The sequence below is a fragment of the Akebia trifoliata genome, chromosome 15, assembly GCF_017979445.1.
Source record: "Akebia trifoliata isolate Shusen 1 chromosome 15, ASM1797944v1, whole genome shotgun sequence".
Taxonomy (NCBI): Eukaryota; Viridiplantae; Streptophyta; class Magnoliopsida; order Ranunculales; family Lardizabalaceae; genus Akebia; species Akebia trifoliata.
In genome coordinates, this window is record NC_141389.1 from 19,041,221 (window position 1) to 19,066,404 (window position 25,184).

At 34.7% G+C, this 25,184-nt stretch overlaps 1 protein-coding gene across 3 annotated transcripts; it reads right to left on the reverse strand.

Annotated features, from left to right (window-relative positions):
- Nucleotides 1–321: 321 nt before the first annotated feature.
- LOC147384504 (uncharacterized) lies at nt 322–21,104 on the reverse strand. 3 transcript variants are annotated; one of them, XM_086425523.1, is made up of 5 exons: nt 20,947–21,046; nt 4,103–4,210; nt 3,944–3,999; nt 732–888; nt 322–629 (listed from the first exon to the last, which is right to left on the reverse strand). In XM_086425523.1, exons 2-5 carry the CDS (start codon nt 4,136–4,138, stop codon nt 582–584), a joined length of 297 nt encoding a protein of 98 aa, XP_086281649.1. In that variant the 5' UTR covers nt 4,139–4,210; nt 20,947–21,046; the 3' UTR covers nt 322–581. The 3 variants fall into 3 exon arrangements, with proteins under 3 accessions (XP_086281649.1, XP_086281650.1, XP_086281651.1); XM_086425524.1 differs by lacking the exons at nt 3,944–3,999; nt 4,103–4,210 and having other exon boundaries at nt 20,947–21,104; XM_086425525.1 differs by lacking the exons at nt 3,944–3,999; nt 20,947–21,046 and having other exon boundaries at nt 4,103–4,127.
- Nucleotides 21,105–25,184: the final 4,080 nt, after the last annotated feature.

Genomic DNA, 25,184 nt, shown 5'->3' on the forward strand with positions numbered 1-25,184 from the left:
GATCAGATTTGGTCCAGGGATTTATTGATACGATAGGGACGGATCGGATTTGGTTCACATGGTAAAGTTTTTCGGATCGGCAATGGTGTGATAGTGATCCAGTACTGAATCAATCCACCGCCAGTCCTACCAATGGGTAGCGCAATCTGGATAGCTGAGCTGGTGTATGATCACATTGGGCTAAGGCACACCCACACTCACTCTGTTCCATTCCTTCTACTTGTTCAACCTTGTAATGCCCCCCCAGTCCAGACTGTGCATTGCATATGTAACCAGGTGGTTTGCACTTGCATGACCTGATCTGCTGGTGAACACTTAAAATGAGAAAATAAAATAGAAATATTAAGATCACATAGTAAAATACAAGATTCAATCATCCTTTCACCATGTATGAGCATCCAAAAAAAAAAAAAAAACCCCAACGTAGAAAAATGTTCAGATCATTAGTTGTAATCTGAGATTCATTATTGGAATTAGAAAAACAGAACACATCAAAAACAACGATCAAATCCATAAAAATCTCTGAAACCTGAAATGCGAACACCTTACACAAGCCTACATTGGATAACGAGAGAGAACTCTCATTCCTTCTTTCCTATCCCATGAGACATGTTGTAGATCCCTCGCAACTGAAAAAGACAACAACACTTCTAATGAGAATTTGGATAACATGGTACATCAAAACAGATGAGAACTTCAACTTATTGGATGAGTTGAAAAAACAAACTCACAATGAGAGCTCCAGCAGTACACGCCAATGCAAGGGGAATAGCAACTGAGGTGATCTTATCATATTGTCCTTTCAAGTAAGTGTGTTTGTGAATGTTCTGGAAGTATTTTTGCTTCTCAAGAAGTGTTTCTCTGGGTCTAAAAGGTGGTTCTGACATCCTGCATTATTATTTAAAATAAAAATTTTGAATTAGGTATCCTAACACCTAAGAACCTTTGTAGTCCATCGGTCTAACAAAGACAATAATAATGGAGAGTAAGCCATTACACAGTGCAGTTATCTAACCTCATCATCTTATACACCACCTTATCCCAAATATTTGGGTTTCTAACGTAAATCCTATTTCGCCATTTAAATATAACATGAACTGGCACATTCATTCAAGGCATGTTTCATTATGTTATTCAGTATCATTTTTGTTTCTATTCCTACACTTTTAGAGCCCTCAATTTGTACCAAAGCAATATGTTTTACAGTAACACCACTTTGCACATGTTCAATATGAAAAAATTATACTTTTTTGGGACAATCACATCCTAATCCAATGCAATATTGCATAATGTTTTATGGTCTCATTTTATGGTTTTTTTAAGTATAAAATTTCATTAAGAGAAGAAGAAAGGAAGATGAGGAATCCTCCAAGAAAATAGCCGTCCAAACCAAAAATGAAAAATAGCAAACAAAGAAAAAACATAGATGGACACCCCACTAAATATGGCACCAACTAGGTACACAAAGCATCCCATTTAAAAATAAAATCCTTGAAAAATACCCCATCGAAGTCTTCACTCCTCTTGCACCAAAAGAAGAGAAGCCCCAAGATCTCCACAAACATTTTATGTTATTATACACTTTTTGGTGTGTTTTCTTTCTTCGGTCTTGTTGATGTTTGAGAGTTGGTATGGTCAGACCTTTAAGAAACAGACCAAGGATTTTATGGCATATAGTAACTTCTGTTGTATGATCAAAAGGGAATGAAACAATGCATAAGGCCAAAGACCGAGATGATGACGTCTTGAATTGGACCCTCCTTCCCTTCAAAGAGCCTGTTAATCCTTCTCCCTCCATATACTCCAACAGCCAACAAAAAGGATCAATTACCAAAAAGAATCCTCATTCAAGAGCTAAAAGCATTGGTCATCCAAGATATAAGGGTGAAATCAAGTTAGCAGGAAAACACCATAAAATATGGTTACTTGATTATTTGGGGAAAACATGCTTAAGAGGGTAATGATCTACTAGCCTTTACAAGTATATCCTCACACACACACACACACATAAGAAACTAGACACTTTATAACACTCCCCCTCAAGTTGGAGCATAAACATCAAACATGCCCAGCTTGACAATGACATCTTTAGGGCTTAAAATTGGACAAATTTTATTCGACATCCAAGTGCACCGAATCCAAATTTAGCGGATTTGGTCCCATCAAGTATTTCCGAATTAAAAAATGGTTCGGATATGGGTTGATGTCTCTTGATCCGAGTTGGATACGGATTCATTCCTATATATCCACTAAGATCCGAATGATATATTACTTTGCAAGTTGTATTTTTATATTTTTTAAGTTATCTTTCATCAACCAACAATAGTTGGGTGTAGTGGTCAAGACTTCTCTTTAAAATGGAGAGGTCTTGAGTTCCAAGTTACCATTTGACCACATTTTAGCAGTTTTATTTAAAATAATCTTAAATGGTATGACATCATCCGACCCAACTGACCCGAATCAATTAATTCGATCGGATCCAGATATGGATTTGATAAAAGTAAAATGGTTCAGATATAGTTTAGCTATTAGGATCCGAGTCGGATACGGATATAAATCCAAATAAAAAAATCCGGATATGGATATGGACATACTCATATTTGGACCGTATCTAACCCGTTTTAAGCCCTAGACATCTTGAAGGATGGATGGTCCGACAACTGATGAGAGGAAGAGAGACATGTTGCAACCTAAATGAATCAACTTGGACTTTTCCATGGAAAAAGTGTATATCAACTTCTATATGCTTGATTCGCTCATGCAGAATAGAATCAGAACCAATCTTCTCCGCTGCTTCATTGTTAGAATATAACGGCATAGATCTCGTGATAGGAAATCCTAACTCACCTAGAAGAGATCGAAACCTAAGAAGCTCACATGTACCATGAGCAATAGCATGCTCAGCTTCAACACTCGAGCAATATACCACTGGTTGCTTTTTTACTTTTCCATGCAACCAAATTGCCTCCTAAAAAGGCACAATATCCTGAGGTCGAAGACGATCAGAAGCAGATCTTGCCCACTCAAAATCAATAAAAATGGTGAGATCCAAATGACTATGAGAATGATATACAAGTCCACAGCTCAAACTGGACTTGATAAAACAAAAAATACAATGAACTGCTACAAGATGGGTAAGACGAGGAGCATGCATGAAGTGACTAACCATACTCACAACAAAGGCAATATCTGGTCGTGTGAGGGTGAAATAAATCAGCCAACCTACAAGTCCTTGATAAGTATGTGGATCAAAAAGTAGATCATCCTCAATCTCATGTATAGATAACTTTAGATCCATAGGTGAAGTAGCCGTCAACGTAGACTAAGAAGATAGTACAACCTATGGAGCCAAAATGAATAAAGACAATATGATCAGAGCGGCATCTTTGAAAACCAATGCTCATCACCACTCTGCTAACGCAATGAAACCAAGCTCTAAGTGATTGTTTCAAACCATAGAGACTTCTTTAGTCTACAAACCTTTTCATGGACTCCCCCTGAAGCAGAAACCTAGATGGTGGTTCCATAGACACCTCTTCTGTGAGATGCCATGAAGAAAGGCATTCTTCACATCTAATTGAAAAAGAAGCCAATCTTGATAAGTTGCAATGGAAAGGACACAAACCGAAGTCGACTTTGCCATAGGAGCAAAGGTGGCATCATAATCGAGGTTGTAAGTCTATGTTTTGTACTGTGCAATACTACCATCAGAGTTATGTTTAATCATAAAGACCCATCGACAACCCATTGTTTTCTTTCTAGAGGGAAGAGAGACCATATCCAATGTTAGATTACTTTCCAAAGTAGTCATTTCATCTAGCCTAGAAGTTTTGAATGCAGGATTACCAAGAGCAGCAGAAACCGTGCGTGAGAGATAGTCACAAAGTCAAAAATAGAAAGAAATGCTCGATAAGGAGAAAAAACAGTCTAGTAAGAAACATACCTAGCAAGCGGGTTAGGAGTTACACACTTACAAACTCCTTTACGAAGAGTAATAGGCTGAGCAGAAGTACCAGCAAAACTAATAGTATCAGTAGGACTAATAGCATCAATAGGAATAAGAGAAGCAATGGGTACAGTTAATAAGGTGAGAAAGACCTACCAAAGGTGCCTGCGTTGAGAGGTGGTTGCAATGCATGAGAAGAGGAACCAAGCCACTTGCGACAAAAATAAGTGAGATACTCCTTCAATTGAGGAAGATCAATTGGGACTGGCAAAAGCAAGGATGCAAGAGGGGTAGAAGGATAGCTAGAAAAGTAAAGAACATCCCCAAAAAAGGTAACATCTATGGAAGTAAGCATCGACGAGATGTAAAATCATAACAGCGATATCCTTTAGACATACTAGAATAACCAACAAAAATACAACGAACCACGTTATCGTTTAACTTGTGACGAGTGGGACAGAGATCCTGAACAAAACAGGTACAACGAAAAACACGTGGCTCAATAGGAAAATGGGACGCCCAAGATTAAGAGTCTGGAGTGGAGTATGTCCATGAAGAATCCAATAAGGCATACGATTAATCAAGAAACAAACAGTAAGTATAGCCATGGTCCAGTTGGTCCTGGCATCTGCATACCACGTAACAAAGAGTTGGCAACCCAACTAAATGACGATTTTTACATTTAGCAATGCCATTTTGTTGAGGGGTACAAGTACAAGTACAAGTAAATTGATGGATAAGACCATGGTCAAGAAGATAGTGGACAAAGGGAGTGGACCAATACTCACCACCATTACCAGACCGAAGAACTTTAATCAGAATACCAAGCTGAGTGGACACAATAGTATGGAATTTACGAAATTTAAAATATACAAAAAAAAAATCATCCTTCGATTTCATAAGGTAAACCCAAGTGGCACAAAAGTAGTCATTAATAAAGGTAACCTAGTAGCGAAAACCATCAAGAGATATGGTTGGGAAAGGACCCCAAACATCGGAGGTGAACCAACTCAAACATGAACTTACAACAATGCATGCGTGAAGAATAAATATTTCTAACATGTTTAGTGAGTTCACAAATTGCACATTGAAATTTAGATGAACAAAAATACAAATTTTGGAATTAAAACACACAAGGTTTGAAAGCCAACGTTCCCAACCTTGGCATGCCAAAAATGTAAAATATCCACACTAGCATCAACAAAAAAAGGAAAAAAAAAAGGGTCGCCATTAGTAACGGCGGCAATGGCAAAAGTCGAAGGACAAGTGTCCAAGTAGTATAGGCCTCCTCTCTCGACACCCCTACCAACAATCCTCCTCGTAGACAGGTCCTGAAAAACACAATAGGTAGGGTAAAAAATAGCACAACAATTTAAGTGTTTAACAAGACTACTGACGGAAAGAAGATTAGTCAAAAAATAGGAAACATGTATAACATGAAACAAAGAGAGAAAAAGAGATAGGGATTGTTCCTATACTAGTGACAAGTGTAGAAAAGCCATTAGGAAGGCGAACCTTTCTCGGAGAGGAAGGTGGAGAATATAAGGAATGACTTTGTGATTCACCCATCATGTGGTCAGTGACTCCTGAGTCTATGACCCACTAAGTAAGGGATGATGCAGCAATGACTGCATAAGTTGAAGAATCATGAATACCCAAAGCTATAGATGAGAATGGGTCAATTGTAAAAGAGGATGTAGCAGTAGCAGTGGGATTGGATGGAAGCCGCATCTCAATACAAAATAACACGGTGGTACGCATAACCTCAGTCATATGTGCTTTCATCGAGCTCAAAGCATCAGCCGTAGACTTGGATTGGAAAGTATCAACAGTTGTAGAATCATTGGTAGCAGTAGCAATAGAACGAGAACGGTAGCCCTCAAGATAATCACTGAAACAATAACATTGAGCACGGTCATGCCCCACAATACCACAGTGAGAACATATCATACTACTAGAGTGACTACGGCCACGGCCATGGCCACTATGACCTCGATCATTCCCTCAACTACATCCAACAGAAAGAAGAATAAGATAATGAAAAGTACAAGCAAAAGCAATATGATCCCGAGGAGCAACTGAGTAAGTCCCTGAAGACATAACGGCACAACACTCTTCGCTAAAAATTGTGGCATAGATGGTGCGAAGTGGAGGAATGGGGGATGTTGCTAGAATTTGAGTGCACAACTACTCATACTCAGTGCGAAGACCTAAAAAATCATTGATCTAGCGATGCTCAACCCGCTTAGCAACAATCTTAGTGGACTCAGGTTGGAGCTCAAAAAGATGCTCATATTAACTTAGTTCCTCCCAACGACATTGGAGGACGTTTTATTAATCAGAAACAAAATGGTCTCATTGCTAAAAAGTACCTAACTCACAAATAAATTTGGTAGATTCACGCATCATTCTCAACTAAGGCATATGTCTATGAAAGTAAGGTCCACACCTGATGAGCAGTCTCATAAAAAATATAGTTGCCAGTAATCTAGAGTTCCATAGAGTTGAGAAGTCAACTTAGAATGATGCAACTCTCAAAATCCCACTTAGCAATAGCACTAACATCTATAGTAGGCCGAGAAGTATCCACTGTAAGATAACCTATCTTCGATCGACCCCCAATGTAAAAAGTAATAGCTTGACTCCACGCGAGAAAATTACAGGTATTTGGAATCCATTACAAAAGAGCTTCATTAAAAAAGCTATTATTATGAAATCGGTCAAACAAGAGAGCAAGATGTTGGATCCTAGATAAGGTTGATAACCAAAGAGAATCAAGGAGCAAGATGTTAACAACCAAAAAGAGCTTCACAAGCTAAAAAATAGCAAAACATGATGAAGAAATGGGTTTCTTAAAAGCCAAAATTGAAAGAGAAGGGTAAAAACCCTAGCAAACATCGATGATCCAAAGATCGAAGGTTGTAGATGGGATTTACAACCAAAAATGACATACCCTTTCGAGGGATTATGAAATTAGAGAGCTGGAAGAAGAGATATCAACAAAACACGTAAATTGAGGACAGCAAGTTCACAAACTACTTCTTGAAAACCACATCAAATGACCTAAAAATCCAGATTTGAAGAGTCCATGAGACTCAGGGTATGAAAATCCATCGAAAGCATTCGTAAATGGAGGTTTGCAGCCGACATTAGCAAAAAAAAAAAAAAAAAAAACAAGGGAAACCCTAGCTCTGATACCAACTTGATTATTTGGGAAAAACATGCTTAAAAGGCAATGACCCTATTAGCCTTTGTATATTAAGATGAAGAGAAGATCACAGATTGACAAGTATATCCTCATACATACACACACACCCATAAGAAACTAGACACTTTACAACAAAAATGACAAAAAATGGGACCAAATTTCGCTTGTGAAATTGCGAGAGAGGAGAATAAGATGGACAAATTCTCCATTAGTAAGGGTATTCCATTCATCAACTCTTGTTATTTTTGTATGTCTAATGGAGAATTTTTCACCAATTGATTCCCTAAAACACATCTAAACTATCCTTTAAGAACCCTTGCCAACCTTTTCCAGAACCCAAGATTAACCTTTTTGACATTATTTCCTAGCCTAAACCCAGTTGGCTCAATTGCAGATCCTATAAGCTTTTCCTAAACAATCATCCAACTTTAGTAACGCTTACAAACTAACCCCAAACCCCTCCTAAGGCTGCCTAGTTTCAGCCGAAGAACCTAACCCCTATAAACCCTGTTATATGAATTTGAATCCTCCTAAACACCCTTAATCCAAATCCTTCCTTCGCCAATTCGTGTTGGCGTTCTTCAACGACATATTGATTTCTAGCCCATCATGGTCCATGCATTTGTCACACCTAAGGATGGACTTCGAAGTACTTCGCACACATCACTTATTTGTTAAAATAAAAAATCAAAGTGTGCATTCGAACAAGAAGTGGAATACTTAGGCCATATCATTTCAACCAATGGGGTTGCTGCTGATCTAAGTAAATTTGTCGAAATATTATTGCTGCTTAGTACGAGATTATGGAAAGATTGTTGCTCTACTTACTGCATTGTTACGTAAAGATCAATTGTATGGAATGATGAAGCGAAGGAAGCCTTCAAGCAAGACTTAAAAAAGCCTATGGCTACTACTCCGGTGCTTGCACTTCCATATTTCTCCATACCGTTCGAGATTGAATATGATGCTTCGGGGCACGGTATTAGAGTTGTTCCCATGCAAAAGGGTAAACCTTGCCTTGAAACTTACCAATGTTGTTTTGTATGTGATAAACCCAAGCAATTGGCCAAGTGGATTCCTTGGGCTGAATGGAGTTATAACACTTCTTTTCATTCCACGATTAGAATGACTCCTTTTTGAAGGCAGTATACAAGCGCCCTCCACTGATTCTTTCTACTTATGTACCCAGATCCACTATGGTAGATATGGTTGATCGTGCACTCCGAGATAGGGATGATGTTCTTCGTGATCTCAAGGACAATCTCAATAAGGCAAGAAATCGAATGAAGCAACAACAAGATCACCACCGTTCGAAACGTTCTTTCGAGGTTGGTGACATAGTTTTTCTTAAGTTATAGCCATATCAACAATCTTCACTATTTTGCCGCACAAATCAAAAATTAGCAGCTCGCTTCTTTGGGCCCTTTAAAGTGCTTACGCGTATTGGTGAGGTAGCTTATCGCATGGAGCTTCCACCTAATACATGATTGCATCCAATCTTTCATGTCTCTCTTCTAAAAAAATTTGTTTGTCCCGATGTTGTGGTTAGTCCAACAATTCTAGCAATTTTGGGTAGTGGTGTTATTGATCCCATTCTTCTATCCATCCTTGACTACCGTTGGACACGTCAATGGAAGAAGAATGATTGAAGAACTATTAGTGCAACGGGATTGTCTTCCTATAGATGATGCCTCGTGGGTTGAACGACATCAATTTGAGTGCAAATTTCCTTCCTTCAACCTTGTGGGCTATTGAGGAAAATTTAGAGTACTTAACTTTAAATGCTCATATATAGGATATAAACAAGTAAACAAATTACTTGTATTATACCCACAATAAATAAAAAATACCACTCACAATTTGAAGAAGAAAATAACACTCTTTTAAAAAAACATAACTTTTACAAATACTCACACTTTCTACAACCTCTCAATACCTCTTACTATTTTGTTACTACTTAATTTTTCTCACAACATGATGCAAAATAAGGAAAACTCACTCCTATTTATGCTAGTGGCACCTCTTTAACCAATGGTTAGGATTGTGTCAACACATTTTTAATCTAATGATTACAATTTTTCACCTCTCCATCAAAATATCTACCACTCTAGATTTTTCTACTTTTCTCTCATCCAAAAATATCTAGAGTTTTCTTTAAAAAGATTTTAGAAATTGGGCTCTAAATTACCATTGGACTTGGGCAATAAGTTTGATTTTTTCCCAATTGGGCTAGTGTTGAATTTTAACACTCCCCTTCAACATGAGCTCACTCTTTGCACCATACCGAGCTGACGACGAAAGTTTTCGAACTTACCAATACTTAATCCTTTTGTAAGCAAGTCCGCAACTTAATCATCTGTTTTGATTTGCCTCATTTCAATCTCTTCTTAAAGAACCTTCATTCTAACAAAGTGATAATGTACTTCCACATGTTTAGTTCTCACATGAAAAACTGGATTCTCTGCCAAACGAATTGTTGATTGGTTATCACAATATAACGGAACCGCATAATTTACTGGTTGATGTAGATCGTTCATCAACTGTATGAATGATCAAGTTGTTTACTTGTTTATATCCAATATTTGAGCATTTAGAGTAGAGTACTCTAAATTTTCCACAACAATTGGTATTAGAACCAAACGGTCAGGGTGGCGAAACTCACAAATGTAATAGTCCTACTAGCACTTGCAGCCAACAAAGACTGGAACTTGTGGCAAATAGATGTGAAGAATGTTTTTCTGCATAGGGAGTTGGATCGAGAGATTTATATGATTCAACCAATGGATTTTCAAAACCAAGATCATCTTGATTATGTGTGTAAGCTGTGAAAAGCACTCTACAGATTAAAACAAGCACCAAGGGCGTGGTATGGTAAGATTGTTGAATTTCTTACCCAAAATGGCTATTCAATAAATCCTACAGATTCCAACTTGTTTGTTAAAGCTAATGGAGGAAAGTTAGCTATATCATGTTTGTGTAAGTGGATGATTTAATTATAAACGGTGATGATGAGACAAAAATTCTTCAAACAAAAGAGAATTTATCAATTCATTTCCAAATGAAGGAACTTGGACAACTTAAACACTTCCTTGATCTAGAGGTTGATCGTACACAAGAAGGAATATTTCTTTATCAACAAAAATATTCTAGAGATTTATTGAAGAAGTTCGGGATGCTCGAATGCAAACTAATTTCAACACCGGTGGAACCAAATGCTAAGATGTGTGCACATGAAGGAAACGACTTGGAAGATGCAACGATGTATCGACAATTGGTAGGTAGTCTTATCTACTAGACTTTGACTCGACCTGATATTTCTTATGTAGTTGGTGTAATGAGTTAGTACATGCAAAATCAGAAGAAGTCACATTTAAAAGCAGTCCAACGAATACTGAGATACGTGAAGGGTACAATTGACTATAGTCTTTTGTACAAGAAAGGTGAAGATTGCAAGCTAATTGGCTACTATGATGCTGACTATGCAGGAGATCACGACATTCGACGATCAACTATTGGGTATATGTTTACTCTTGGATCGGGAGTGATTTCTTGGTGTAGCAAGAGACAATTGACTGTGTCTTTGTCAACAACAGAAGCAGAGTACCAAACAGTAGCAATAGTAGCTCAAGAAAGTATGTGGCTGATATAGCTGATGAATAATCTACATCAACCAGTAAATTATGCGGCTTCGTTATACTGTGATAACCAATCAACAATTTGTTTAGCAAAGAACCCAATTTTTCATGCAAAAACAAAATGTGGAAGTGCATGATCACTTCGTTAGAAAGAAGGTTCTTCAAGAAGAGATTGAAATGAGGCAAATCAAACAGATGATCAAGTTGTGGACTTGCTTACAAAGGATTGAGTACTAACAAGTTCGAAAACTTTCGTCATCAGTTCGACATGGTGTAAAAAGTGAGAACTGATGTTGAGGGGGAGTTTTAAAATTCAACACCAGCCCAATTGAGAAAAACCCAAACTTATTGCTCAAGCCCAATGGCAATATAGAATCCAATTTCTAAAATCTTTGTAGAGAAAACTCTAGATATTTTTAGATGAGATAAAAGCAGAAAATTCTAGAATGGTAGATATTTTGGTAGAGAGTTCTAGGTGAAAAATTGTAACCATTAGATTAAAAGTGTGTTGGCAAAATCCTAACCATTGGTTAAGGAAGTACCACTAGTATAATAGGAGTGAGTTTTCCTCATTTTGCATCAAGTTGTAAGAAAAATCAAGTAGTAGCAAAATAGTAAGTAAGAGGTTTTGAGAGGTTGTAGAAAGTGAGTGTAAAAATTGTGTTTTCTTAAAAGAGTGCTATTTTCTTCTTCAAATCATGAGTGGTATTTTTTTTTTTATTGTGGGTATAATACAAGTAATTTGTTTACTTGTTTATATCCAATATTTGAGCATTTAGAGTTAAGTACTCTAAATTTTCCTCAGCATGGACAAGGTTGCTTCTCAAGGGATGTAGAAATGATGCAACTCAAGGAACGTGGCTTACAAGGAGAGAATAGTATGGTTGCTAAGCTGGCATATGGAAATCAGTGAAGATATATGCGTTACTTTTTTATTGCTTTATTTTATTAGTTAAGTATTTTATTTGACAAGTTTTAGTGTTAGTAGGTTTTTTTTAAGTTTTGCACGTAGTTGAGTTGCAATAAGAGTAGGTGTGATAGGTAATTTCCAAATTGGATTGGGAATCTTTAATATATATGGACTTTTTTGACAAGGGGATGAAAAAAGAAACAAAATTAAATTCTTGTTTTATGCAAGAGGCATGTTCATCCTCCAGAATTGAGCATGGTTTAACCAAACATTCTATTGAATCACCTTCAATACGATCTCAGCTCGTATCATTGAGCATCTACTCATCTAGTCTATTTCTCCTTTTTCGTGTGAATCTATTCAACACATCAAAAATTTATAAGTTCTTAGTAAAACAAATTAACAATTAACAAAAATTAAAAACTAATTAAGTAATACTTATAAGTGGTGATTAGTAAATACTAAATACTATCTCAAAGGTTTTTTAATTACTTTTGCATCCTGATGCAAAATGTGTTAGGCCTATAATTTTATGGTTTATCTCTTCAAGCACGAATCTTTTGTAATTAGATCAACTCCATATTGTGACTACCAATCGGTTGTATATCACTTAAGTTGTTAGTTACTTACAATACATAAATATTCTAAAATCAAACAAAGTATATGTATCAATTTTTCTAACTTCCTATTATATTTACTTGGAATTTTCGAAGTTCTCTGTCTCTTGATGATCTCCCTTTCAAAAATCCCTTCGTCGTTCTTTTATCGAATTAGCTGCGACAAGATCCTATCTTGTCTTCCTGCGTTGGAACCATTATTTTCAAGACATCAAGGAATACAACCACATGTCTTGAATCTACCTCATCCCAATTGATGGATTGGAAGTACATTGTCGAATTAAGGATGCTAGAAGCCGAATTTAATGGAGATAACATTTGACTGTCCCATCTTTTATATATAATACCTATTACATTCTTATAATTTTTTTCTCTATACTGATTGTTTTTCTTAATTTTTTCTATAGAATCATAACTATCACACCCATTGGTGGCTTTACATCGTAATCAACTAATTAAAGCATAGATATTAAAGGTGTGAAATTTCTTAATACTTTAACAATACCTATCCAAAAGTTTTGGGACAGGATAGTTTAGATAACCAATTTACCTTCGACCTCCTTACATCAGGGCCAAGTATTTTCCTCTCGACTAACATTACAAAGCTTCTAAGTTCAGTATTTTTTCCATAAATGTTTTCCAGTGTTAAAAAGGCAGTTGCCAAACGGGTGATTGTAGGTCGAACCAAATTCTCATTTATATAAGCGCGCATTCTTTGTAATAATAAAACATGTTTGAACATAGAAGGAATTAGTTTCCTAACCCTAGTTATGGTATTTATGTATAATTTACCCATATCTTCAAGTATGACTTACATGCAATGTGTTGCACACAACGACCAATATAAACGAAACATCTCTTCCATAGATAGGCGACCTACGACCATATAGGCAACAACATGATCTATTAGAACTTGGACAACATCTTTTCACCAATTTTATCAACTATTTGATTTAACAATTGGAACAGATATTAAACCATGTGAGAATGGGCCAAAGTATCCACGGATTTAATAAACATTATTCCAATCAGACGATTAATTAAAAAGTTAATAATTGATCGGCAAGTTCTATTTGGCCATCCATCGGCCATTAGAGTACCATCCATAAGTTTGTCATGATTTTCAATATTCCATAATTAAAACTTGGATAGAGTTTACTTCTTTTTTCAGATACTTGCTCTCTTATTTCATGGTATGAACATTATTTAAGGCTAGATTCAAATTGTCCAATTGATTCCGTGCTCAAGTTCTTTTAGCAGTTCTTTAAGGGAGGGAACTAATGGTTGATAATGTCTCGTCGACATAGGGAGAAAATGATATGCGACAATGTCATCCTCACCAATCCCACCACTTTCTATATAAGTTTCTAGGTTTATTGCATAATATTGTTTCTTCCTAGATTCCTTATCCATATATTCTATTATCTCTCTTTAGACTTCTAGTGTAGCTATTCGCAACTGATCCAAGCGTATAAAAAAAAAAAATTGTTTGTGATGTGCACTACTACCTTGGCTTATGTAACCACACAACTCACAAACTACTTGACTTTTTTCGATTGCACTCAATATGCAATCACGTATGGTATATGCGATGGCATACACTCCAACAGTCAAAAATCTGACTGTTACACTTATTTATTTATTTTTAAACACCAATCATTCCATCCGTCAACTCTTCCCTTATTTATTAATTTTACTCAATTCTTCTTAAATCTTCCTTTTTATTTATTTTTTTTGTCCTGAGACAAGATCATGACTCTCCACTCAAGTCAACTCAAATTCCAAATTCCAAACTCCCAACTCCTAAGATCAAGATTCAAGATTCTCAACTCACAAGTCTCAAGTCAAGTACTCAAGTCTCCCAAGATCAAGCATCATCAAGCATTCAAGCCTCAAATCAAGAATCAAAATTCAAGACTCAAGAACCGATTTTCCTAGAAGCATCAAGCATTCAAGAATCAAGATTCAAGAAGCTTTACATATTCAAGATTCAAGAATCAACTTCAACAATCAAGACTCCAAAATAAAAATCACCATTTCTCCAAGAAGCCAAGTCTCCTCTCCTACTCAAATCTCCATCCCAACTCAAGAATCAAGACTCTAAATCATCATCTTTACTTTTCATTTTTCTCTAAACAATCTCACCTCAATTCTTAAGGTATTTATATATTATTTTACTTTTTATAATGTTGATTAATTAGTTTTTACTTGGATATTTGACTACATAAATTTAGAACGTGTCACATTTCAATTACCTAAAGTAGACTCTTACAAAACTCAAACTATATTACTAGTTGACTAGTTGTTTGTTATTGTCACTTAGTTAGATACTTCACTACTAAAACTAGAAATGAGAAATTTAGAATTTAGAATATAACACATTCACACTTAACAATTACTAATTTAGTACCATGTCTTCCTCGTCGGCAAACTCTTCCCATAAGGTCAAAGTCTAATGATCCTGATTGGAAATACGGGTTTTACTTAGTGCAACAAAAAAATGAAGTAGTTTGTGAGTTATGTGGCTACACAGGTCAAGTTGGCATTGCATACCACAAACATCTAATGCATATGTAAGGATCAAATGCGAAGTCATATAAGTTAGACATGAGTCCAAAGGGAGATAATGGAATACACAGATAAGTTGTCTAAAAAAAAATATGATGCAATAAACATAGAAAGTTATATGGAAGGTAGTGGGATGGATGAAGATGACGATGACATTGTTACATATGATACTCCTCCTTCATCAACGGGACGTAGTCAACCACCGGTTCCTCCCCATTGAAGAGCTTGAGCACGTGGTCCACTTGATAAGTGGTGTAGACCAAATACAGAGGATGTGGTGGATCAAAGAGTAAAGGGTAAAGGTCCAATTCAAACAACCAAAAAACATAGTACTAAAGATAGAAAAACTATCATTCAATACATAGCAAAATGGTTATACCAAGCCAATATTGATTTCAATACCATAAACTAAAAAGCTTCAAAGTAATGTCAAAGCAATTAAACAATTTGGATCTGAACTTAAACTACATTCATACCATGAAATACAATAGTCATGTATAAAAAAGGAGGTAGAGTTTAGTTACTGAATACCAAAAATCCTGAAAAACCTATGGATGTACTCTAATGACCGACGGATGGACAGAAAGAACCGGACGATCAATAATTAACTTTTGAATTAATTGTCTTACAGGAACAATTTAAATCTGTGGATGTTTCAACCCATTCTGACACAACCGAGTACTTATTCCAATTGTTAGATAAGACGATTGAAGAAATTGGTGAAAAGAATGTTGTCTAAGTTGTAATGGACAATGTTGACGCCTATGTGGCCAACGGCCACCTCTTAACGGCCAAAAGGACTCATTTACACCACATTGCATCGACCTCATATTAGAAGGCATGGGTAAATTGCGTATGCATATCATAGCTAAAGCTAGAAAAGTTGTTTTTATGTATAAATATGATTTACTATTACAAAACATGCGTGCTCATATAAATGAGAATTAAAACAATGGCTGGAGGTAAATTGGTTGCCCAAACTATCCTGTCCCAAAACTTTTGGAAGGGTGTTAAAGCACTTAGAGATCTCATACCTTTAATTACTATGCTTGAATTAGTAGATTGCGATGGAAAGTCACCCATAGGTTATATTTATGATTCTATAGAAAAAACAATTGACAAAATTAAGAATAAATAATTAATATAAATAAAGAAATTAGTTTTTTTATTAGTTAGAATTTCATTAGAAAGGGGACAAGAAGTCCCAAAAATACAAAGCTTATGAAAAAGAGGGAAAGGCAAAGAACACCACTAAAGGTGTCACTAATCTCCCAAGTTATAAACGAGATCCCATCAAACAACAAAATCTTCAAAGAAAATACCCTTAAACTCTTGTGAAACCTTTCCCCAATGGAAGAGTAACCCCAACACATTAAACTTGAGCTCTTCAAAAGGTTCCTTGAAAAATCTGCTTATTCATTTCCTTCCATAGACCCCAACAAATGGCAAATGGCAATAGGCCCCACAATACTCTTTGAACGACGAAAAGAAATATAAAGAAGGAAATTATAATAAAGTGGTTGACATTATACATAAGAGATGGCACAATCAAATGTCATCTCCTTTATATCCAATTGCTTACATCCTTAATCTAGTCGTATACTTCCAATATACCAATCATGATGAGGCAAATTTAACGTATATGGTTGGATTCCTTGATGTCTTGGAAAGGATGGTTCCAATGTAGGAAGTAGGGCTTAAAATGGGTCGGATTTTATCCAAAATCCGAGTGATCTGAATCCGATTTTTAGCATATTTGGTTTCTCCGATATATCCGATTGGTTGATATCCCTTGACCCGAGTCGGATACAGACCCATCCCTATATCCAAATGATATATTATTTTGTATGTTGTATATGTTATATTTTTATATTTTTTAGTCTATCATTTATCAACAAATGAGTATTAGGTATAGTGGTCAAAGCATTTTTTCAATAGGGGAGAGGTCTTAAGTTCAAATCACATTTTAAGCCACATTTTTTAATAAATTACTTTGTAATAGTTCGAAATTATCCGACCCGACCTGACCGACCCGAATCAATTAATTCAATCAGACCGAATCCAGATATGGGTTTGATGAAGGTAAAAAAATTCGAATATGATTTGAGTTAGTTGGATCCATATCCAAATTTGAACTCGAATTAAAATTTTGGATATGGATATGAGTAGACACATATTCGGGCCAAACCCGACCCATTTTAAGCCTTAGCAGGAAAAACATGATAGGATCTCGTCATAGCTAAATCAATACAAGAACTATGAAAGGATTTTCGGAAGGGGGATCGTAAAGAGACATAGAACTGTGAAGATTCCAAGTATAATAAATAATTAGAAAAAATTAATATACACCTTGCCTTTATTTGCTTTTAAAATTAAAATACTTATTATAAGTTACAAGTCACTAACAACCTAAATGATACAGCCGATTGGTGGTTAAAATATGGAGTTGATCCAATAACAAAAGATCCAACCTTGAAGAGATTGGTTACTTAGCCTAACATGTTCGGCATCAAGATACGAACATAATTGGAACACATTTGAGATGGTATTTACTAACATCTTAACTTATTAGTTATTAATTGTTATTTTAATAATTTCTTATACTTAATTACTTATTAAGTATTGACTTAAAAAATTTTACGTATTGAACAGATTCACAAAAAGGAGAAATAGATTTGAGCAAAAGAAGCTCAACGACTTGGTCTTCGTGCAATACAATCAAATATTGCATGAATGATTCAAGCAAATGAAGGACAATATGGGATTCTACGACCCTATCTCCATTGAAGATCTGAGTGGAGATCATCTGCAGCTCACTGATGCAAGAGACGAGATGGTGTTTGAAGGAGAAGACTTAACTTGGGCCCGAGTTGAGCAAATAGCTTTTGCATTAACACCTAGGGAAAGCTAAAGCAAAGAAGAAGGGGAGACGCTCAAGACAACAAGTTGAGGACGAAGAAGACGATGAAGATGAAGTTGAAGCAACATTGGAAATAGATGAAATTTTAGTGAGATCGGATGACGAATAAACAAAAGAGAAAGAGATGTATGTAGAAGAAGGTGATTCAGGAGATGATGGGAATGGAAGTGATGATGGCGAAGACGACGGTCGTACAGAAGTTGTTGTCCCCCAATGGATCAAAGATGGTTGCGTGGAATATGATGCAAATTATCAATATCAAAGAATATAGTATTTAATTTGTAACTTTTTAACTTACATTTAATAAAGATTTGATGTTTTTACTTACATTTCATAAAGATTTGTTGATCATAGTTGTCAAAAACGGGGCCTAGGCGCCGAAGCGGCCGCCTAACCTTCTCAAGTGCCCAACACTTAAAAGTGGGATTTAAAAAAAAAAATTCTTTAGTCTTTTCAAAAAGACCACAGTCTAGGATGTCTTTATTAGATTTTTGTTTTAAACATAGGGATGTCTAAAATATTCACCAAAACTTTGAGGGCTTTATATAAAAAAAATCTTTTTAGTATTTATACTTCTAAGACTTCTCAAATTTGAAAGCTAGGGCCTACTATTCAAGTGGAGGAGGGAGATGACAACAACGACGACGATGATGGTGGTGCCAATGCCCCGGTCAATTGGTGGGATGAGGACATTATTGACTTCAGATTAGAGGATTTTTGTTAACTTAATTGATATTTATGAAAATTAAATTGAAGATACTCTATTTACATATTCTTCTTAATTGTTACTTTGATGGATTTTAAATTGCAAATGTTAGGTTGACTTGTTGGGTTTAATTGATTATTGACTTGCAAGTTTGCTAATTAGTTGATGTTACCTTGGCAATTGTATATTTATTGTTATTTTTTTTCTATTTCCTAATTTTTGCATTATTTTTAATAAACTAAAAAAATGACTATTTTTTTTGTCACCTAGGCCCCGCATAGCGCTTTTAACAACCTAGGTTGATCTTTTAGATTATTTATATGTTTCTACTTTTTTTTTCTTTTTTTTTTTTTTTTTTTTTTTTTGAACAAAAAAATTTTAAAAAAAATGGCCGACCAATATGCTACGACATATGCGATATGTGATATAATAACACTGGTCAAAAACAACAATTACTATAGTTTCTAAGACTCTAGATAATCGAAGTATACTAGTAAGTAACACGTGTTAAATTAAATACCATTTTTTTGGGTAACCAAGTGTTAAGTAAAAACTAACTACAAAATACTAAGAGGAAGAAACTAAAACAACTAAACTAACCAAATAAAATATAAAAAGTAACAAACAATTAAAGAAAATTATACTAACTAGCAAGTTACTTAGTTAGTACATAAATACCTCAATCTTGAGATTTGAGGTGAGATTTGAGAATGGGGAATGAGAAAAAAAATATATAAAATGATGGATGAGCCATGACTTGAGTGTAGGAGATTTGGAGTCTTGAATCTTGAATATTAAAACAAAGCTTGAATCTTGATTCTTCTTGGAAACTCGATTCTTGAATTCAAATGTCTCTTGAGTCTTAACTTGAGGCTTGATGCTTGAATTCTTGGGACTTGAGAGTCTTGAGCTTGTCTCAATTCATAAAGGTAAAATAAAAAAGAAGAGACTGAAGAAGAAGAATTGAGTACAAAAGTAGAGAGATTAGAGATTTTTTTATATTGATTGCTAGAATGTGTATAACATAATGGACATGTGTGGTAAGAGAAGAATAAAGGGCTCGAGTGCTCTAATTATAGGGGAAAGGGGGGTTTTTAAAAAAAATAAGTGTCCAGCGATTAGATTTCTGACCGCACATAACAACACAGTCGAAACAAAAGACATAACTTTGAACATAATCGAATTGCGCAAAACAAGATTTCTTTAGCTAACCCCAAATCTTCAAGATAAGGCTTTGTTGTTGTTTGTAAACTTGTTGCATGCTCTACCAACTAGCACCCTTCTAAATTAGTTCCCCCATTATTTTAGTTTATAAATTTCACACAGGAATAAAGGCTTCTCCAATCAAAATTTTAAACTAGAAATGAACCCACTTGCTGTTATTCAAAATATAACCCATTTCACCATTTAACCCTATATTATGAACCATATCTTCAATCAAGTAATGTTCCCTCATATCTTTTCTTGCTACGTCCATCCATGTTATTTCCAGTCCTCCTCTAACCCTTTTAGAGCCCAACTTTAATGTTTAATATATTGAGAAAGAATATATGCAGAATTTATCCTTCACTTCTCGAACTAAGATTGATATGCCGTTGGAAGAGTATGGCTACATCATTCTCTTCAAGATTGAGGCAAGGTCAAACTCATACAAACCTATGGGGTGGTTCAGATTCAGAAATAATTGCTTGCATGATCCAATTTGTAGCTATAGTGAGTTGACTAACCCAAGGGGATTGCTCCATCACCAAATAATCCAAAATTTTCAATGTCTAAGGAAAATTACTGTACAGCATTAAGCAAGCTACTTACTTAGTACACCAATTTTTTTTATAAGCATTATTTAGCAAACCAATTAAATATGGGTTGCAGAAAATATGAGTCATGGATGCAAACAGTAATGAATCCGGCAAAAGTAGCGTGACTGCACATGAAGAGCATCCATCATATTGTAAAGTCAAGAATCCGAACCATCACACTATTTGATAAAATTAACTTAAAATAATACTAGTATTCAAGAAAAATTATATATATATCAATATATATATATATGGCCATATTACATTTTTATGGGTTGTTTAGTTGAAAGTTTCAAGTATTGTGGCACCTATTCAAACAGGACTGAAAATTTTCAGAGCACAAACCACATAAAATCTCTAATCAAGAAAATAAAAATAAAAAACAAAGAAAAATATACGCGGATTCAAAGCGGATCCAAGATCAAAATTAAAACAAAAATCTAGCAAATCATGGAACCCAAGCAATCTGTCAACTGAAGTAATGCCCTAAGCATAATTTTCTTATGTTCTGAAGAACCCAAGATTCATAATTCTAGCCAAGCAAACCCTAATTTTCCCAAACAAAAAATTTAAAATCTATTCTCTTTGATGATCTAAGCAAAAACTAGAACGAATACAGTCGGATCAAAATACATACCTCGAATGAAAAGGAAGAGTAGAAATCGCTCACAATTTAGGGTAAAAGGGATTTCGTCACAACCTTGGATTAAAATGAGGAAAACAACGAAACTTTAAGCACTTAGAGTATACGTCCTCCTTTGAATCTGGACCGTCAAGTGGTAGAAAAGATTCGAAACGCTCGTCGCGTAGTTCGAGTTTGATGCGTAGGCCTCGCAAGCTTGCCACATCATCAACCGAGGAATTTAACGGCTCCATTACTCTCTCACTCTCTCTCTCCTAAGTTGATGGATGTTTAGGGTAGAGAGATTTTTTTTGCCACACCAATTCAAATGTAAAAAAGATTTAACTAGTTGCACACCATCCACTACTAATTACACTGCATCACTTGAATATTTCCCTTTGCACTTCCATCTGGATTATTGCACTCAAAAGTAAAATAAAAATATTGCATTCCTTTATTCTTTATTTTTTGCTCTTCTTCAACTATGCTCACATAAATTATTGTTGGTTTAATCATTTGTGTAAGAAATTCTTGGATGTATAACAAGTATGCGTACGATGTACACGAGCAAAGAAGACGAATTAACGAGACCAATAATGAAGTGCAATTGATAGGTTAAAATAGGAGGTTATAAAAAATAAGGTTATTTTTAAGGCTAGTGTTCAACCAGCTATCAATGGTGTGCAACTAGTTGGTCTCCCTGTGTAAATCACCAAAGAATTAGCACGCATCTTGATGTGGCATTCGCAAAAAAGTTGGTATGGCAATAGAAGCTCTCTTTAGATATAAACCTATAGAATTTAGAGAATATTTAAAATACCCCTATTAATAGAAATAACCTATATAGCCACACTTCTCCCTATTATAGTAACGAAAGCCCGGTTTAATTATTTGGACTGGATTTAATTATTTGAATTCAATTCGATTTTTTTGTAAAATAATGGAAAAAATTAAAAAATATACTAATGATGACATTGAAGAAAATAATATTTTGAGGGTGAATTGTAAAAATTTTACCATATTCTAGAAGTACTTCATGAATCATCGATTAATTCACTAATAAATCGATTTAATTGTCCAGTCCCTTACTCTGAGAATTTTGTGACTTTCCATGTAATAAAAAAATCCTCGGCTTCTTCATCAAAATTAGTAATATTCAACTTTGATTTTTCATTTTCAAAAGTAATAATTTTCAACCTTAAGATTATGTATGTTTCAACCCTCAAACCTCAAGATGAGATAGAATTTTTGTACAAGTAGAAAATATTGAAATTTGGGTAGAAAAAACAAGGGTTTTCTATCCTTAGTTAAGACAATGGATTAAAAGATAAAGTTAAATCTATTGGAAGAAATTTACCATGGAGCTTAAAGAGTTTAAAGATAGCAGAATTTGATAGAGAATGAAGGGTGTTTTTTACCTTAACCTTTCCAAAAAGTACACATTAATTGTTGGACTTTTAGCATGAAAATTCTAGATGTTTATGGCAATGGCAAAAAAGGGGCCACTTTTTTTTTAATACTCAAAATATGACTATTTTGCTATAGCAACTCATATTTTTGGACAGAAATGGCCTCACCTATAATTTATTTAATACATCCTTTAAAAATAATCTTATCCATATTTTGAACCTATTAATTCAATCCAAAATCCGACCCAAATATCCAATTCAAAATTCGAAAGCATGCAAACTTTAACTTTTGTGTCATGAGATATTATATATATATTAAAACATGCATTATCACATAAATAACAATTTTATTATAATGATTTATTAAGAAAAATAATTATATCATCTAGCAGAAAAGTATGATGGCAACATGGGTACCATCTCTCCCATAAATATTAATTAAAGAGTCCAATTAAAGCCCAATTAACATAGAGACATGATTCATTCGAGTTCGCCAGTAAATCTAAAACTAGCTCAAAATGCCATCCATTTATTCCTATAATGTTAATGAGGATGAGAATACGAGCAAATTCTTATGTACTATAAACATTAAAAACATATCCAAATTGTAGAAACACCAAACAAGTAAGCATATATCACAAAGTAAATTATGCGATAAATGCATGAAATGAAATGAATAACATAACTCAACACACTCAAACCATTTATATTATCAAAATGGCCACCATACTTATAGTGATTTATGTCATCAGAATCGTCCACCGTCCTTTATCCCAAACAAGGGATCTCTATGCAAGACTTTCAGGATTTTCAACCAAAAGTCCTTTGAACCCACTTGTTTAACATATATTAAAAGAATATTTTCTAGTTGCATATTTCATGCTCAATGAATACAATACCAAAATGCAAATAAACTAATATATATATATATATGGGAGCGGTTCGGCAGCCCTAAAGTTTGCCAAGTTTTGTGCCAAACATTTTTTGTAAATCACTTTTGATGGGGATAAAAGTTTTGGAATAGGCTGATTTTTTGTGAGGATGATCTCTTCAGTGAAGAGATCATCCTCATAAAAAATCAGCTCATTTTGAAACTTCTAACCCTAGTTTACAAGTTGAAGAATCATGGACCGTCTAATTTTTGTAAATCATTTTTGATGGGGTTAGAAGTTTTGGAATAGGCTGATTTTTGGTGAAAATGAACTCCTCATCATAGAGATCATCCTCACAAAAAATCAGCTCATTCCAAAGCTTCTAACCCATATTTTGAAAAATGTTTGGCACCATACTTGGCAAACTTTAAGACTGCTGAACCGTCCCCTATATATATATATATATATATATATATATGGGTCAGGTTCAAGGGTCATATGAGAAAACTTTCATTTTTCAAAAAATTTTAAAATATGGGTTAGAAATTTTGGATTGAGCTGATTTTTTGTGAGGATGATCTCTATGATGGGAAGATCATCCGAAAAAAAAAATCAGCCCAATCTGAAACTTCTAACCCCATTAAAAGCGATTTAGAATGTGGACCGTCGATTTTTTACCAATTTTTATCACTAATTTGTAAATCACTTTTGATGGATTTAGAAGTTTCTGATTGAGCTGATTTTTTGTGAGGATGATCGTCTCATCATAGTGACCATCCTTGCAAAAAATCAGCTCAATCCAAAACCTCTTACCCTTATTTTGAAAAATGAAAGTTTTCTCATATGTATATATATATATAGGGTCAGGTTCAAGGGCCATATGAGAAAACATATGAGAAAACTTTCGTTTTTCAAAATAAGGGTTAGAGGTTTTGGATTGAGCTGATTTTTTGCAAGGATGGTCTCAATTAGAAACTTCTAAATCCATCAAAAGTGATTTACAAATTAGTGATAAAAATTGGTAAAAAATCGACAGTCCACATTCTAAATCACTTTTAATGGGGTTAGAAGTTTCAGATTGGGCTGATTTTTTTTTTCTTTTTGATGATCTTCCCATCATAGAGATCATCCTCACAAAAAATCAGCTCAATCCAAAATTTCTAACCCATATTTTAAAATTTTATTAAAAACGAAAGTAATATATATATATATATATATATATAAGGTCAGGTTCAAGGGCCATATGAGAAAACATATGAGAAAACTTTCGTTTTTAATAAAATTTTAAAATATGGGTTAGAAATTTTAGATTGAGCTGATTTTTTGTGAGGATGATCTCTATGATGGGAAGATCATCCAAAAAAAAAAAAAATCAGCCCAATCTGAAACTTCTAACCCCATTAAAAGTGATTTAGAATGTGGACCGTCGATTTTTTATCAATTTTTATCACTAATTTGTAAATCACTTTTGATGGATTTAGAAGTTTCTGATTGAGCTGATTTTTTGTGAGGATGATCTTCTCATCATAGTGACCATCCTTGCAAAAAATCAGCTCAATCCAAAACCTCTAACTCTTATTTTGAAAAACGAAAGTTTTTTCATATGTTTTCTCATATGGCCCTTGAACCGCCCCCATATATATATATATATATATATATATATATATAACGAAGATCTACGGTCCAAATCTAACTTGAGTTTATAATCGATGTAAACAAATGAAGTTTTAGAAATTAGAATCACCTCCCTCTTCGAAATCAGATCGACAGAGATCATCTTCGTCCTTCCTCGTTTCTCTCTCATCATTTACAAAAATAGATAAACCTCTCAACTTCATCTTCTTTCTCGTTCCTCTTCTATCTTATCTCTAGTAACTTCATCTTCTTTCTCGTTCCTCTTCTCTCTTATCTCTAGTAACGAACGACGATGACAACATATTCGATCTCATCTCTCAGGTGATCAAGTTCATCT